We start from the raw sequence: 17,201 nt of genomic DNA on the forward strand, positions 1-17,201 counted from the left end.
GTATGTAAGCTAACCTTAGCTATTTCTAGCTAGCTTAAAACATCACTGGTCTTAAGCTATACTATCTATGGTCTTAAGGTTATGATGTTAACAATGCCACTGAGCTGGCAGTCCCTTCATTAAGCCTGTTTCTGTTTTTGTTAGAGCAGTTTAGTTAATTAAGAACAAGGCAGTGTCATTTGCAGCTCTGTTGGGCCATGCCATCTATTACAGTTCACGTTCATGGTTTAGATATCTCATTTGCAGAATTGAATCTTTTTAAAATGTATGATGTTTTCCACGTTTACATTCCACTGATCTTTAATTTGACGCCATGAATTATGAGCAGCGGGGAAATACACAAATAGCTATATTTTCATCTCGGTATGTGAGCATGATTCAATATTTATGATCTGAATACGCACTGACTGAGCCTTCACCTTGGCCCTTTAAAAAAAAATGTTTACTGTTAAGTGGCATGAAGACGTCCTTTGCCTTGATTGACACAATTGTTATAGCTCTCCCAGCATGCATCATGTGCCGTATGCAACTGAAAGACCAGCGCGTGTTTTTATGAGTGCCGTTAGTCAGGGCTTAGGGGCGCTGACAGGACGTCGGGCGGACATCAAACCCAGAGCGGTGGAAGTCTGCTGTGATTAGTGCAGCTGAGCTACGTTCTGACAGCACACATCTATCTCTGCTGTGCGCCGGTGAGAAGTTTAGCCATCGTGTCAGAACCGAAGAGAAAAACAGCCGCAAAATGAGTTCCCTCCTATGCATTTTACATGAGACATCATTTCTTTACGAGCGTATATGGAATCACAATCAAGTTGTTAAGGAGGCCGGCTGAGGAAAAGTGTTTGGGAGTAAACATATTTCACCTTGAAAGGAATTTGATTACATCCAGGAAATGTTTTTTGAAAGCAATCAGTGGGTGACTGGCCACAATTTGCTCAGTGATTTTGCAATAATTGCGTGGAAGAAAACACATATTTGCTATCTGTCCAATCTGTTTTAATATAATTTATCTCCTCTGTGTCCAAACCTAGGCTGTGTTCCAATACCCATACTTTCTGCTATTTAGAATGGTAGATAAAAGATTTAGCATGTCCCAATTCTTATGGTCAGATTAAGTATGCTTAAAAATAGCTGGATGTCTACTACATCAAGCTGAGATTTTTAGGGTTGAAAACAGCATGCTTTTGAAGCGACCATTTTTTGCCTACTGTATTCTAAGTAGATTATTTTTATGGTCAGATGTAGTATATAGAATAAAAAAAGGGAAAGAGTATGCGATTTGGAACGAAGGGCTAGTCCCCCCCCCCCCCCCCCTCTTGACTGAACCATAACCTAAGCCTTTTTTGTGTTACTTCACCAGGGGAGCTGTGGCGATTGGAGGATGACATGGAGGGCGAAGATGAGCCTGATCGTGTCGTGTGCACCGCGGCCCGCCCTCGCTCCCAGTCGCCCTTCTCCCACTTCCGGGCGCGAGCCGCTTACCTCCGCAAGAGCGCCTCAGCAGACGACCACCTGGACATGGGCTCCTCAGACTACAGCGCTGTGGGGACTGCTGCTGTCGAGAGCAAGCCAAGCAGCCGTGGCAATAAGGGCAAGCTGAAGAGAAAGTTTGTAAGTACAAGTTTTGTTAAATAAAATAAATTAAAAAATCCCCTTCCTCTCTTTAGCCACACATTTCAAACACTTTCACAACCCTTTCACACATTCCGTGGCCAGCGCAGTGGATTCATTCTGACACGTGCTCACGCATACACCCATGCACAATCTCTTTAGAGGTTGCTTCTGCGCATATGGCCATTTAGTAGAACACGTCTTAGGTTTGCTTACATGCTGTGAGAATGTGCCGCGGTGCAGACATTCACGGCAGCAGCTCTCGAATGAAGACGGCATGACTCTCTTTCTTTCTGTCTGCCTCTCTGTCTGTTTCCCTCACACACTCTCTCTCTCTCATATCCCTTTTATCTGTACCTGCATAATACATGGAATACTTTGACATGCTAGGAAACCAAGCACAGTCGATACTGAGGAGGGACGCAGCAAACTCAATTGCTTGCTGAGTGTTTTCTAAAAAAAATTTCAAATTGTATTTTTCCTAATTAGTGAAGCCGATGCCCTCCATTTTTATGTCTGAGCCTCTTCTGTGGATGTGCGCGTTGTGTGTGTGTGTGTGAGAGAGAGAGAGAGAGAGAGAGAGAGAGAGAGAAAGAGAGAGAGCGAGAGAATGAAAATCAAATTGATATAGTCAAAATCACTATAACAAAGGGGTGTTATTACACAGACAGGAACATTGCCACTCCATTTATTAAGTTCCATTCATCAATTACAAAATCGTCTATCAAGCTGTCACCCCAAAGCCACTTGCTTCCAGCTGCTAAAACAACTTGGGCCCATATGCTTAGTTCTTCATATTTTATCTAATTGTATTTCTTGTGGCTATTCATTGAGATTGAAAACTATCGTATCTTACGATTCTTTGTGTATTTAATTAAAATTCAACAGCTGTAGTGTGTGTTCTATTGGATCTTTTGGGGTTCAGTGAAGCATAGACATAGACACCGCAGGGTTGGTGAATCTGCATTAAAGATTGAAGACCTCCATATTGTCCCCTTGGTCACTGGATCAGGTAACCGGAGAGCTCATTACCAGCCCCAGCTTTGTAATTGATTCTCCAGTGTCGCAGGTGCAACAGGACACCGGCATAGGTACTGTTGGTAGTGGGTATAGTCTGGTGGGAGAGGGTTGTGGTATATCTTATAGTGCTGGATGTGTATATGGATGCTGACTAAACGCTGGCAAGAGAGGACATATTGCACTTATGATAGGGATTTTTTTTTAAAGGATTTAATCTTGAACTGAGTTGAAAGAACACGCGTACACACGCAAACTTTAAGCGCACTAAACCGATCTGCACCTTGACTCAGAACATTGAAAACAGCACATCGGTTGGCGTAATGGGGACGGCCCTGGATCTGATGACCTGCGGCGGGTGTTTTTGGGTAAGATGGCAGTCACGCAATGTTGTCTTGTAATAACACACAGACTGTAGGTAGTGGTGCCGGTATTATAAAAATACCTCATTTATGCATTAACCCTGTGCTGTGATGTCTGAATATCGCAGCGTATCCAACGTTTACCCTCTTACAGAGTATAATTAGTTTGGTGGACCCTTGTATTCGCCCCATTTTTGTGCAGCTCCACAGGGACCGCAATTTGGCCAGACAAATACAAAAACAGACATAAATAAATACATATAAACAGATCACCGACCAGGAGGCGGACAAGGCACCAGTGTTCAGGTTTATTCCTGTTAAAAAAAACATTGTACTTGTTTCAATTTCTCTCCACCCATAGAGGCAAATGTGATTAAAGCCTCAGGGAATCAGGTAAAAATCAATATATCAAAGTTGGGTGTCTTAATAAGCTTTTACAAAAATGTAATTGAAAATAAATTTCACAAATATTTTAAAACTAAGTTAAAAAACAGCTTTTCTACTGTCTAGACCGATTGACATGACTGTGGGCATTGGCTGAATCAAACGGTCTCTACTCTATGGCAACAGTCATTGTCTTTTAAGAATGTTTGGGCAGATATTTGCTCAAAAAATTTACTGGTTCATAAGAGGCAGAGCATAGCCTGCTTCATAAACTGAATTTCTGTAAAGTTTATCAAACTTAAATGACAATATATTTAATTTGGATTGATAAATATGCCTTACTCTTTTCACATGCTTACTATCATGCAACTGACTCAAATGACATAGTTTGAAGGATTTTGCGGATTTGGGTTTACAGGGGCTTTAAGCTCAGGAGAAAGAGACAAAGTATTTTATTCTCCACTGTAAGGACATATTTATTTCAGAGAGAGCCTCTCAGAAAATTGATTGATGCCGCCTGTCTTCTCTTTGTCTCTCCATCTGTCTCAACCAGTCGGTCTCTTTTCCTTTCCCCGTCTCTAAACAATAGCAAGGGCTTTGGCACGTTGGTTATGGATGCGAGGAGAATACATTTAGAGTGGCTCCTCGTTGCCCATAACTTACAGGCTCTTTGCAGCAACCACTTGCGTTGTGAAAATGACAGTGACAAAAAAAACACTGCAGCTTAAGCCCCGCTGGCTCACACAAGTGTTTGTGCTGCAATGTGAAGGCACAAAAGTGTTTTCCCCCTAGAGTCACACAGCAGGGCAACAATGCTTGAATAGCAACACACTGACGGCACATAGCAATATACTGAGTTATAGTGAAGAATCATATGAAGAAGGTGTGTGCTCCCGATGGTTCAGAGAGTGCCTTGCATGGCAGCTACTGCCATCAGTGTATGAGTGTGTGTGTGTGTGTGTGTGTGAATGTGGTAAGAAAGTGCTTTGGGGCTGAGAAAATTGGCTAAAAAGGGCTATATAAGTCAAGTCCACTTAACATTTAACATTTAAAGGTAGTCAGCTATTCTGGAGAGCGCTTGTTGTCAAAATGACTTTTTGTCAAAATCGGTGAATATATCTTCATGATCTGTTACATGTCCGTACTGTGTGTGTGCTGAAAAAGAAAATCCAATGTAAATACACAGCCTAGGCCCTGTAAAATGGTATGTTAACAAAGGATATGTAAACAAACGTTTACAGAGCCTAGACTGTGTATTAACACTGTTTTTTGAGTTTTTTCAGCACACACACAGCACTGACATGCAGAAGATGAAAATATTTATCTTTTTGGCGTCGCTGCGATAGCCAATCAGCGTTGAGATTGCCCAGTGGTCTGCAAGACGAGGTGGTCGTGGGCAGTGAGGACTTTGGGCTTCCAATACATTCTGCAAATATGTGTATTTTGCATCTGTTTAGCTGTTGGTTGTACTTTAGCCAAGGTAGCACCGGTTAGCATAGTGAAACTCACCCAGCTGTGTGCTGTTCCGGAGGATAATATGAACCCAAACTTGACGGCAGTGTGGAATTCCAATATAGTACAGCGAAGCACCGATGTTGTCCTCCGCCAGACCGCGCACTTTCACTTTCAGGTAGGCTGATGTCTGCCTTTATTTTTGCCGCTGAGCACACACTGCTGGTGTTAATGTGTTTAGTATGTTGCTGAATTGCTGTTAATGTGTGTGTATTTGCGATCGGGGTGCGTCTTCATGCTGTTTTAATGTTATTTGTGACATGACTGCCGCTGGTAATTACACAGTGTAGGCCTACCTACATCTGTATTTTTTGGCACAGCTGGACCATGTTATTGTTGTTGTTGCACCGTAAGTGTGACGGGTCTGATCTCGGCCTCGGCCTCGGCGTCAAGAATATATGGCCCAATATGATCAAGCGGCGAGCCTCTTGCGTTCACGCAGTTAACCGCCGCCTTCGATGAGGCGGCCGTGGTGGCTGCGGTGAATATGGTCCAATATGACCAAGCGGCGAGCCTCCTGCATTCACGTGGCCAACCACCACAGGGGGCCAGTGCGGTGTGTTCGCAGCTTTAGGCTGCAGAACTGTGTGTCTGCATTAAAGTAAAAGTGAACCATCCCCCACAATAATATCATTTTCGTCTCCGGCAATTCTTCACTTTCACACATTTAGAGGGCCGCGTGTCCTCCGTGTTCAAGGTCACACCTCTCCAGCTCCGCACAATGCAGTGGAATCGCTTTCCTTTGAACTCTTGGGTGGAAAAAAAGGCAATCATCATTCCCTGCAACTTCACAAGAGCTTCTTAAATCTTTATGGGCACTGACAGAGCCTGTTCACCTCAGCTCGGGGATGTTAAGGGAAAGCAACAAGAGGTTGAAACATCAAACTTCATTTGTGCACTCTTGTTTTTTTTTCAATTATATAGAGCACAGCTAAAAACGTTAACTACTATAAAGCATGGTTATCATTGGCAGGATAGGGAGCTGCTTTATCTCGCTGGAAACAACAACAATTAACACTAATGGGAATGTATCATACTACACTTTTCTCATAGCTACTTGTACACCGACAGAAATAGCTGTAGTACGGGAGTGTGGTTGTTTCCCATATCAACCTGTCTGTGTGTTACGTGCAATATGAGTATGGATGTTTGTGACTTAAGAATTGGGTTTATCTATCAGTGCTGTCTCCTGTTGTGACACTGTTAACAATTCAGCCCGCTGAACAGACGCAGTCCATTGCCTGATAACAGAGCTAGCTTCAAATAGAGTCACACCTCATCCCTCATGACATCTGTGTTTGTTTGTGTGTGTGTGTGTGTGTGTGTGTGTGTGTTTTATTATTTATGTATGAAGGATCTTGTGTCTGCAGATCCACTCGGAGCCTAATGGCAGCAAGCTGCGGGGCTGAGTAGCTACATAATCAAAGTACAGACCGTATCATTTCTGTTGATTGAAACTGCTGTAGCTACATAATGCTTTTGTCCACGCTCATTTGACGCATCTCAGTCCGACACGCTCCCTGTTCGCGCGATGACTCACAAAGTTTTCTCTATTAAACAAAACAAGGGGAGTCATTTTCCTTCAATTCATTCATAAGGACGGGGATGCAAGTAGTTGTTTGTCACAGTTTGCCGATTCACTGGTAAGCCACAGGAAACACAGCGAGACACATTTCAACCTGATCATGTGCATAGATACATGCAGGCCTCTTTATACAGTAGCCGCATTATACTCAGTGGTACGCAGTTTGTGTGATGAGGCGGATGATATTCAGCCCGTTGCTTTGGTCAAAAGACTCTGGGTCGTGTGGATCGGTTTAAGAGATATGCCGCCAGTCCCTGTGGTCAGGTCTCTGTTTGGAGACGGGAAACAGGCACAGAGGGAGCATGAACGTAATCATTCAAAACACACACACACACCTACGCACACACACACGCACACGCACGCACACACACACACACACACACACACACACACACACACACACACACACACACACACACACACACACACACACACACACACACACACACACAGGCCACCAAAACAAATTGCCTAATGCCAAGCCCTCACACTGACCCTAACCTAAACCTAATTCATACTGGAACCTTAAAACCTAGCCTAGCGGCGCTCGAAATACATTGACTTTCTATGTAAACTCGCCGCGCGGCGGTGTGCAGTGTGTTGACACCTTTAGGCCTAAAACAGCTCTTTAAAGTCCTGAAGCGAGAACCGGCTGAAATGTCCTGACTTAACAAAAATATCCTCACTCTTAAAGCTTTGGTGCATTTTTACACTTTTTTTGGATTAGGTTAAAATGGTATTAATAAGGTAATTACACTCTAAAATATAAGACATACCCACCAGGAGTAAAAACAAACAATGATTTCAATCTCATAATATTATGAAAAATATATATAAAATTCAACCAATCAAATCGTTCGGTCCGAACGATTTGATTGGCCGACAGACCTGTCTGTTTGCGGTCTGCTTCTGTATTGCGCATTCTCAACTAGAGGGTTTGTTTTGATTCCACGGCAGACAGTAGCGAGTAGCGACCATTGTAGAAAAGGCCCCAACGTTCATAAGTTACAGTGTTGTTAGTTCTTACAGTGTGTTAAAATGTGTTTTGTTCAGTGTGGATAGCAGTCAGTTAGAGCAGTCGGACAGAGAGCCTGTTTAGTTTCCGTTCTCTTCTCCCTCGGTCAGATGTGTGAGCGTTGCCGCAGTAAGCGATCATTCCACAAGGAAACGTGTTTATCTGAGTTTAAATGTGAATCACCCGTGTGTGAGTATGTACATGCAGTCCCGATCGCTGTTATAATATAGTTTGCATGCGATTCGCGGGTCAGTGATACAAGCATGGAACGAGGGTGTGGGGGCATTGGAGGGAGGCGGGATGGTATGATAGTGCTGTAATTCTCAATTGCACGATGGGTGTGAGTCCCTTTAAGGTCTAAAACTCAAATTGGTTCTCACAACAATAGTTGTACTCTCTCACACACACACACACACACACACACACACACACACACACACACACACACAAAACACACACACACACACACACACACACACACACACACACACACACACACACACACACACACACACACACACACTCACACACACGTAATACACACACACACACGTAATACACATGTAAAAGATAGCCAGAGGACAAGTAAATACGGATATTGACGTAGCGATGACATTAATGGAGAACTTCAAAGTGATGAAGTCCAATCAGTTCTGAGGTGTATCTTACTACATTTCCCTAGAAGGTGGTCACCTGAGGCAGGGGCCTATTCAAAGATTTCCATTACTGTAACAGCACTAATGCTTCTGCAAAACATTTCCCCAGATTATATATATTTTTATAGTTTAAAGGGAATCACCATCACCCAGCTTGAACAATCTGCTTACAAAATAGCTTCAATGATTGTGAAAGCCAAGGAAACTGAATCCGCTGTGTCCTTGTGTAAAAGGAAGATAGTTCTTAGTTGTCTTGGGAATTAGAGAGCAAAAGAGACGCCTCTTCACAGTTTGAAATGACAGCAGTGAAGTGGTTTATTTCCCGTCTGTTTCAACCAGTTTCTGTGCTGCAGACTAAACCTCTCAGTGTCTTGTCGGTTTGCTTCCCATTTGTTTCCGTTGGCTAAGTCCCCATCTGATGCATCCTCAGATGGCATGTGTGGATCCTGGACGTTGAAACGGATCGCAATGGATGGTTTTCTGATGCTCGCAATTAGATTACTTCTAAAGATTGAGTTGGACAAAGTCTGTGGATGATGCCTTAGATTATAATTTTATGTTTCAGTGCTAAACTTAAGTTATGTAGCTAACGTGGGTGAATGAAAGGGAATTGATTTGTTATACTCCATATTATTTCGAGAGAGTTAAAGGTGAAGTGAGCGATATAGAGTATTTATGTTAATATACGTGTTAAATCGCTCTATATTCATACAGTGATCACTTATATAGTCAGTGTGCATGCTTCATAACACAGGTCTCTCAGTCACCCACTCTGCATGTAATCGGCAAATAAACTTTTCTGGGATCCCACAACCTGATATCCAATCAGAAGAGAGAACGCTACAAATGTGTACGTCTCTCTGCGCGTGCGACAGAGGGGTGTATGTTTATGCGCCTACAATGGCGGAGCAGGTAAAAATCCTTCCCATTGTCTGTTTTGATTGTTTTTATCATGTTTTATCGCACTTACGGATCTGAGATGATGCTAGATAATTGCTGCTTGAAGACTGCAGCGCATTAATGTGGTGACGTAGGGACGAGGGAGGTGACTGCTAACTGCAGTCATTGATAGGAAGTTAGCTAAAAGAACCATTTCGCTCACAGCCTTTAAAGCTGCACTGAATGTGTTTTTTCTCTATCCACCAGAGGGCAGAAAGTAGGTTAAACAAGTATTTTAAAGTTCTTTCTCAGAACCGAAAGGCATCCATTAGTCCACATAATGTAAGTTCAAAGTATACTCTTTTTTAGATCTTGTTTGGGCCATCAATCACCTACAAAATGGTTCCCTGTCAAATATAGGATATTTTACTATCTGCACCAGCCAACCATTTATATTGGTCTTTCTCAAGGCATACAGTGTCTATTCAGCATAAGTGGGCTTATCAGAGGGGAGTGGATGTGTAGAGTTTATGTAGGGGTGTCAGTTAGACCAATGCATTGAGTTGAAGAGGCGGCTTAGAGAAGAAAAAACCTGCAGATGGGGGTTTTTTATTCACTGCAGGATTCGCTATACTTGCAACCCTTTCAGATTCCAGGTCCAAGTTTTTTGATTAACTATTGGTATGAGGACGATTACACAACGGAAACAGTGGCTCTGCTTGGGCTTGAACAAGACGTGAAAAGATTTTCTGAATTGAGAAATTAATGAATGCAAATACCATTATATGTATTCCAACATTCAGGTGCTGTTGTATTTTGTATGTGCCTTAAATGAATAATGTAGGGCTCAGGTAAAGCTCAATGACCTTGAAGCACTCAGTGCACTGAAGAGCTAAGTGACTGTGGGCACCCCCCACCACCCATTATGATGATGATTATTATAAATGCCTTTTACCAATATTTCATGCCTGTTTACATAAGATACTGATTTTTATTTGTGGATACTCAGTTGAAAAATATTCTTATGGAGAATAGTGTGTATTGGTGTGTATTAATGTTGATGTTGGATAATATCAAGGATATGTAGCAGAGGGCCTCAGTGACCACAGCCATTTACTGTAATTCTCTGATTACAGGCACTAAAAGGTGAAGTGGTTGGTGGGAGCGACACGTCAGTATAATACCAGCTAAAGGGTCTGGGGTGGTGAAAATGTTATTGTCTTTGTACAGTACACACTTCTCTTTTCTTTTGGTTGATATCATCCTTTCTGTCTTTATTTATGTCCTTTTATTTATGTATTTTCTCCCTTTCCATAAACATAATGAGCTGTGGCACGACAACACTTTTGGCACCGACTAGTCCTCTTACTCACTTGGCAAATCAATCCTAATTAGCCTGATGAACTTAATAGACTCCAAAGCGCCAAGTGCCAAGGCCCCTTCGGAAAAGTTTTTTGCTGGACTAAGTTTGTATATATGTCCCTGCTGATATGGCACAGGGCTCATTTAATCACCATCAATAGCAGCTTCAACAGAATGGATATTCCCTCATTTGAGTTTGTAGTAACTGCTACACTAAAGACTACAATAAAACCACCATTTATTTATTGAGATTCTGAAGTGAATGAGCCAAGAGAATTTTGGCTCATGTTTAACAGTGTTGAAATTCCTTATTTTCAGGCAGCGTGGAAGGGCTGATTTGGTTCATAAATCCAGACATAGCAGTCCAAGATCAACAGATGAGCGCCGCTTTACTGTGGCTTTTTCTAATTTACATTCTGCTTACTCTTACCCACTGTGACTAAGAACATACACAAATAAGCTTAACTAAAAAAATCCCAAATTGCCCGTGTGAAAAACTCAGCCGTCTGTTAGGACCACATGGAGGATTGAATACAATGTGCTCTGTTAGTATTGATGGAGTGCCAGTGTGAAAAAGTAAAAAGCAGAGACAGGAAAATGCAGTTATGTTATTTCCATCACATCTGCTCCTTGTATCACGGCGGTGCTGCACTGGCACTTTTCTATCTGAACACCTACCTTTTAAATGACCCTTTGGATGCTCATATCTGTCATGTCCTCCGAGCTCCAGGAGTTATTTTGTGTTTCATTTTTTACTTTTCTTTCAATTTACATTACATAGAAAAATGAGAGATTGTGTAGCCATACATTTGCCTAAGTTATTGATATAAAAGGTTTTATTTTAACATGAGAAAACCCCAAAACACAACCTTAATAGACTTGCAGACTCCTGCAAACCCACACAGGGTTTTTTGCTCTTTCCAGATGATTACCCAGGGATGGGTGCAGGTGTGGGGTTCACGTAAAAATACTTGTAGTAATAATTATTTTTTAAAGTAGAAGTTGGAATATGGAAGGAGTATGCGGCACCCACAATCCCGGGAAGAGGTCTAATTATCGGTCTTTATAAGTGAGAGCAGTAGGGGTGTGTGGGAGCATTAATAATAAATGTCATATGCATACCAGTGGGGCAGCTCACTTCCCAGTGGCAATCAAGCCTACAATCTGTCACCTGGCCCCTTGATTATATATTCCAGCTCATAGAGATCTGTCACTCATTTCATTCTTTTTTGTTTTGACCATGACCTGTTTGTTCTTAAACCGGCCACATGGTGGCAGCACAATGCCACACAATAGAGGTCCCGCCTTTAACAATTCCCTCACCTAGCTCATGTCAGTGCTGCCTTCTGTGTGTGTGAACTTGTGTGTGTGTGTGTGTGTGTGTGTGTGTGTGTGTGTGTGTGTGTGTGTGTGTGTGTGTGTGTGTGTGTGGCGGCTGTGCTGTTACCTGGGTGGTGCTTGCGGTTTCTCTTCCCGTGACTCATTCATCCTGAGATGACTAACGCACAGACAGCACAGTGGACAGTCATAACCGTGATGGGAGCCAAAGGTTTTGGCCCTAACATTCATTATCTATGGAGACGTGTATTGGAATGCACAGCAGCAGCGAGAGAGAAGCCAGAGCCTTGGCTACTTTGTGAAAGTAAAAACAGTGGTGTTTTTGTTTAGCTCAGCATTTCTAGGCCGATCACCGGTTTGACAATCAGGCCTGTGAACTGGTGGCTCAGCAGGATATAAGACCCATAAAGTAGGGCTGTAACGATACAAAAACTCACAATTCGATTCGTATCACAACTTGATACATACAATGATTTTTTTAAATTTTAGAAGCATTTTATTTAAATAACATTTATAATAAAATGTAACATTTAGTAATAATAATTAACCTGACCAGATTTGAACACAAAAAAACAAAAAAGCAACATGAATAAATAAGTAACCAAAGATAGGCCATAACATTTCTGTCTTCTGTTACAAAATTATACTATTGAAAAACAAAAAATATTGAACTGTGATGTAAACCATAAATCAAGTTAGAAAACAAATGAACATTTTACAGCTACAGCTTCCTTCACCAAATCTTTTATCCAAAACTTAAGCCAAAAAAAAAATTATAATTGCGATTCTGAATTCTCACACCGCGATGTGGGATCGTGGTGCTGTGTATCGCGATTCTCGGGTCGATACACATATCTTTACAGCCCTACCAAAAGTAATGAAGTTGCAGCTCTGAGCCTGTTTCACAAGCCTCTCAAACCCTCCATCTTTACTGTCTCCCTCCCCTTTTACACAGACATATGATGATGATGGATGAATCATAAAATCCCACTGTTTAAGTGATTATTGTAAATAAACAAACAGAGAGTGACCGCTGAAATGGGATTGCAGAGTGTCTCTCGAATGTAAACAGATTTCAGCACATGATATTTCATTAACTGCACCAGTGGCCAAAGTTAATTTAGGACACACTAAAGCCAGCGCGGTGAAAGGTATTGTAGAGATCAGAATCATAATTAGGCTCTGAGAAAAAATTGCACAACTCTAACGGTCTGGCTTGAAAAAGGCACATTTATGGTTAGGTTGGTCACGGTTGGCCTTTTTTTTGGCACACACACGCGAAATACCCATACGCAAAACTCACACCATCACCCATAAATAATTTTTTAGCCGTCCTCTTCCCTCTCTTTGCAGTGCACTATTTTCCATTTATTCCCTTGCTCCGTGTTCGTCCTCCCTGTGTTTCTAAAAAGGCCTTAGCTCTGGTTTAATGGATGTGACTTTGGCCATAGAGGACAACCACAATCTGTTTTGTTATTTACGTAAATACAGGCAGAATGTTTTCGCTCAGTGAGACCTCTCTTTGACATGTGTGCATGGCGGCGCACAGACCCGGGAACGGCATAGGAATCTTTTCTGCAGCCACTTGTGAAATCATTAACAAGAATTGCTCCTCTCCTGATCTGTTTCTCTTTCCAGCTCTCTCCATCCCCCTCTCTCTCTCTCTTCTCCCTTTTCTTTCTCCACCCTTTGCGTCTTTTCTCGCTGCAGTTGTGGCTGGGGGTTTTCTCTACCGACATGGTAGCTCTCGCAGAGGATTACTGTGGAGTCAGTATTCACTAATGATGATGTGAAATAATCCCCTCTCCTCCACTTCTCCTCTCCACATTTACTGTTTCAGCTTGAGACATGAGACACATTTAGGGCAGAGGAAATACACGCTGTTCTTTCTATCTCTGTATTCCCCTTCTCTTTACCCTGAAGTCGCCCTCTTACAAGGCTACACAGGGTAGACCACTGTCCCCTGCAGAGAAATACACCAGGGCCTATTTTGATTTTCCCCCATCCTCATCCTTCCAATATGGTGTATTGATGATGCGATGTAAACAGGTATGTAAACAAAGGGTATGTAAAAAAGGGGACCCACCATAGCTCGCCAAATGCCCGTTTACAGAGCCATGGCTGTGTATTAACACCAGCTTTTTTTGCAGCTCACACACAGTTTGGACAGGTAGCATATGGTAAGAAGAAATTCATTGATTTTGACAAAAAGTGATTTGGACAACAAGCGTTCTCCAGAATACAGTAACTGACTCCACCTTTAAACATTTCATGCAGAGGGTGTGTATTGGCAGATAGGATGACTGAGCAGCCGTCTCGATGGGAGCTCCAAGTTTTTAAACCATAGACGACAAAAATTCCCTTTAGCAAAAGTTTCTCAATACTTGACTGCCTGCACACCATGTGAATTATTAAGAACCTGAGACACTGTGTTTGTTCATCGCAGCTTTTGCTATTTCAACTTTTCCGCTGACATCCTTTTCCATCCGGAGTGATAGGAGGAACCAGTACCGTTTGTGTCTTTCCTTGTGTGCTCTAGCTCAAGTTATACGGAGCACGCAGCAGCCTCTCAGCAGCTGTTTGTCTGCTATGGTGATGGGGGCTTTTGGCAAGCCCTTTTCCAAACAGAGGCTCACACACTGGCAGCGTGAAGGCATTTCACATGCCTATGAGCTCACAGACTTAGACCCCCGGAGCCATTTCAGCACACCACTCCACCCATCACTGGAGGCTCCTGTACAGTACAGCATCAGAAGAAATGACCTGCCTGAAGTTGTCTTGGTCTTTGTCTTGCCCTTTATGTGATTATCAGGTGTTGTTCTGGTTGTTGTTGTGTATCCTCAATTGGACATGATATACAGTATGTGCCACAGGCCCCAGTATGCTTTACCCATGATGCTCGGCAGCGCACCAATGCTGCAACAGGGAATAGAATCATAAGAGAACATTGTCAGAATTAGATTAGATTAGATTATCTTTATTGTCATTTCACAGTAAACAGAGTACAATGCAACAAAATGTAGGTGGGTCGAACCAGAGTGCAAACAGCAGTTACATGCAGACACAACAGTTAAATACAACATCTATATACAGCAGGTACATACAACAGTTATATACAATATCTAACAGTACAAGTACTGCAAAAAGTAAGTGCTTCATATGAAACATTCATACTCTTAATAGCTGTCTGTTTTGATTTTGACTGACAAGTTATCTCGGTAGCAATCATATTATCTCTGTCTCTTTTTAAATGGTCTTTTAAAGGGCGGCTTTATTTCTCTGTATTTGTCTTGCCTGCAATTTGTTCAATCTAATCCTCCCCACATTGTTTATTTGCTTTAGTACCGCAGTGTTTTTGAAGTAAGCCGGCACTTAGCAAAACACTATCGATCTTTCCTACCCGCCCACCTCTGCTCCCCCCTCTACCGCCTCTCACTCCTTTACATGTTCCTTCCCACGTGTCTTCTATTCCCTCCTCCTCTTCCTCTTCCTTCTCCTTTCCTCTCACCTCTGTCAACCCCTCCATCATTCCTACCACACTCCTTCACCTCTCCAGCTCAAGACCTTCTCTTGCCATCTGCCCTTCCCTCCCTCTATCACTGACACTGCGTCCCCCCCCCCAACCCCAATCCGCTGACCTGCCCTTAATTGGTCTGCTGCAGTGAGTTGTACCTACGGGATCCAACCAGCTGTCAAACAGATCCCCTGCCTGTTGAGGTTAACCTTAAGTGGGCCTGAGTCGGGGCCAGAGCCCGGGCTCTGAGTGGTTCTCAGGGTCTAAGGGCCTCGGGCACAATAGGAGGGCCAAAAGCATTGCTTGGAGAGCACCAAATCTCCTGTCTCCTCCTCGCCCTTTCCCCGTGCCTCCCTTCTCTCCCTCCATCCATCCCTCGTTTTTCCTCCCCACTACCCCCTCCAGACTCTCTGTCTGCGCTGACACCGCCTCTAATAAGGGTGGGGGAGTGGGGTTCACTGTTTATTTGTGTGGTGCGAGGTTAAAAACTTCCCCCTTAATTGACATTCCGGTAACACTTTCCAATAATGGGGCGAGCAATTTCCTTGAAATTGATGTGTGTCCACCGCAAGGAAAAACACCGCTTCTAGCTTTCACTGACCCATGGATGATCTACACTTGCGCTGCGGCTTTGTACGTGTGTGTGTGTGTGTGTGCTTGTGCATGCGTGCGTCAGCGTGAGAAATCGCATGAATGGTCTTTTGCTAGCAATAGCTGCGTGTTTGTGTGTGCACGCGTGTGAGAAGGCAAGCACGCATCACACTGCGTGTTCCTGCAGCTAATATGTGGTGTGTCAGTGCGTTCATTAAAGGATTGTGCGCATAGTGTGGCTGTGTATTACACGCGTGTGTACGCATCTGTAATTATCTTGTTTTCAGACTTTTTGTTAGCCTATTTATTACTTGTATGCCATTTATTTTGGTGCCCAGCGAGGGGGACATAAATAAATTCTTCAAATATTTTTATTTTCATTCATCCCACACAGCATTGAGTGACAGTCGCACCACGTCAAAACGCTAAAACAAATCTACAGTAGAAAGCCTATTTGGCTCTCTGCTTCGTCAATGTCTGTCTGTGAGAGAGTATGCAAACACAAACATCTCCCTCTGCTGCAAACTGCATCCCGGCCTCAACGTTGACCACTGGATAGGACTTGTGGTGTAATGACGGTTGGTGTCAAATGTGTGTGTGTGTGTGTGTGGGGGGAAGCGTAAGAGACACCGCATGTCAATAAGTATATGGGTAAGTGTGATAAATGTGTAAGAATGACTGTTTGTGTGTGTGTGTGTGTGTGTGTTTGTGTGTGTGTGTGTGTGTGTGTGTGTGTGTGTGTGTGTGTGTGTGTGTGTGTGTGAGAGAGAGAGAGCGTGTGTCTCTGTCTGTGTGTGGCTGCATGCAGACGCTGGCTGGGTTCTGGCCTTGTCATTCTGTCTCCCACACTCTCTCTGATGTGGTTTGAAGCTGTGGCTTTCACTATGGAGGGGGAATAGCCACCGCACACACTCACACTGTTCTCACATGTCTGTGGAAACACACATTGCACGCTGGTATGCAGTCACATTCTCAGAAACACGCACACACACACACACACACACACACACACACACACACACACACACACACAGCATCAACCCCTGAAGGATGTAACAACACAATAGCGACTTGCCAAAGCGCCTCAATGGACGCCGAAGCGCACTCATAGACTAACACACACACAGCGCTAGACGCCATCCGTGGTGCTGGTGGGCTCCCACAATAAGCGGTTAGTTAAATAATATCAAAGACAGATGTTGGCTCGGGTCCCATCATACTTTGTGTGTGTGTGTGTGTGTGTGTTTATGGTGTGAACGTGATTTGAGAAAAGGAAAAGCATCACTGATATGCAGATTCTTTGGGAATAAATGTTTCCTTGAAAAATTGTGCGTGTGTAAATAGTTGCATTTTTGTTGCATTAAAAATGTATGGAAAG

At 43.1% G+C, this 17,201-nt stretch overlaps 1 protein-coding gene across 1 annotated transcript in view; it reads left to right on the plus strand.

Moving 5' to 3' along the window:
• ankfn1b (ankyrin repeat and fibronectin type III domain containing 1b) overlaps positions 1 to 17,201 on the plus strand; it is a gene marked incomplete at both ends in the record, with an annotated part of 134,784 nt that overhangs the window by 14,856 nt on the left and 102,727 nt on the right. Inside the window, one exon of the mRNA XM_080049264.1 lies at positions 1,358 to 1,608. Coding sequence (XP_079905390.1) covers positions 1,358 to 1,608 — 251 coding nt within the window. The remainder of the gene's footprint in view (positions 1 to 1,357; positions 1,609 to 17,201) is intronic.

The sequence above is a fragment of the Ammodytes marinus genome (assembly GCF_949987685.1).
Source record: "Ammodytes marinus genome assembly, chromosome: 20".
Lineage (NCBI taxonomy): Eukaryota > Metazoa > Chordata > Actinopteri > Uranoscopiformes > Ammodytidae > Ammodytes > Ammodytes marinus.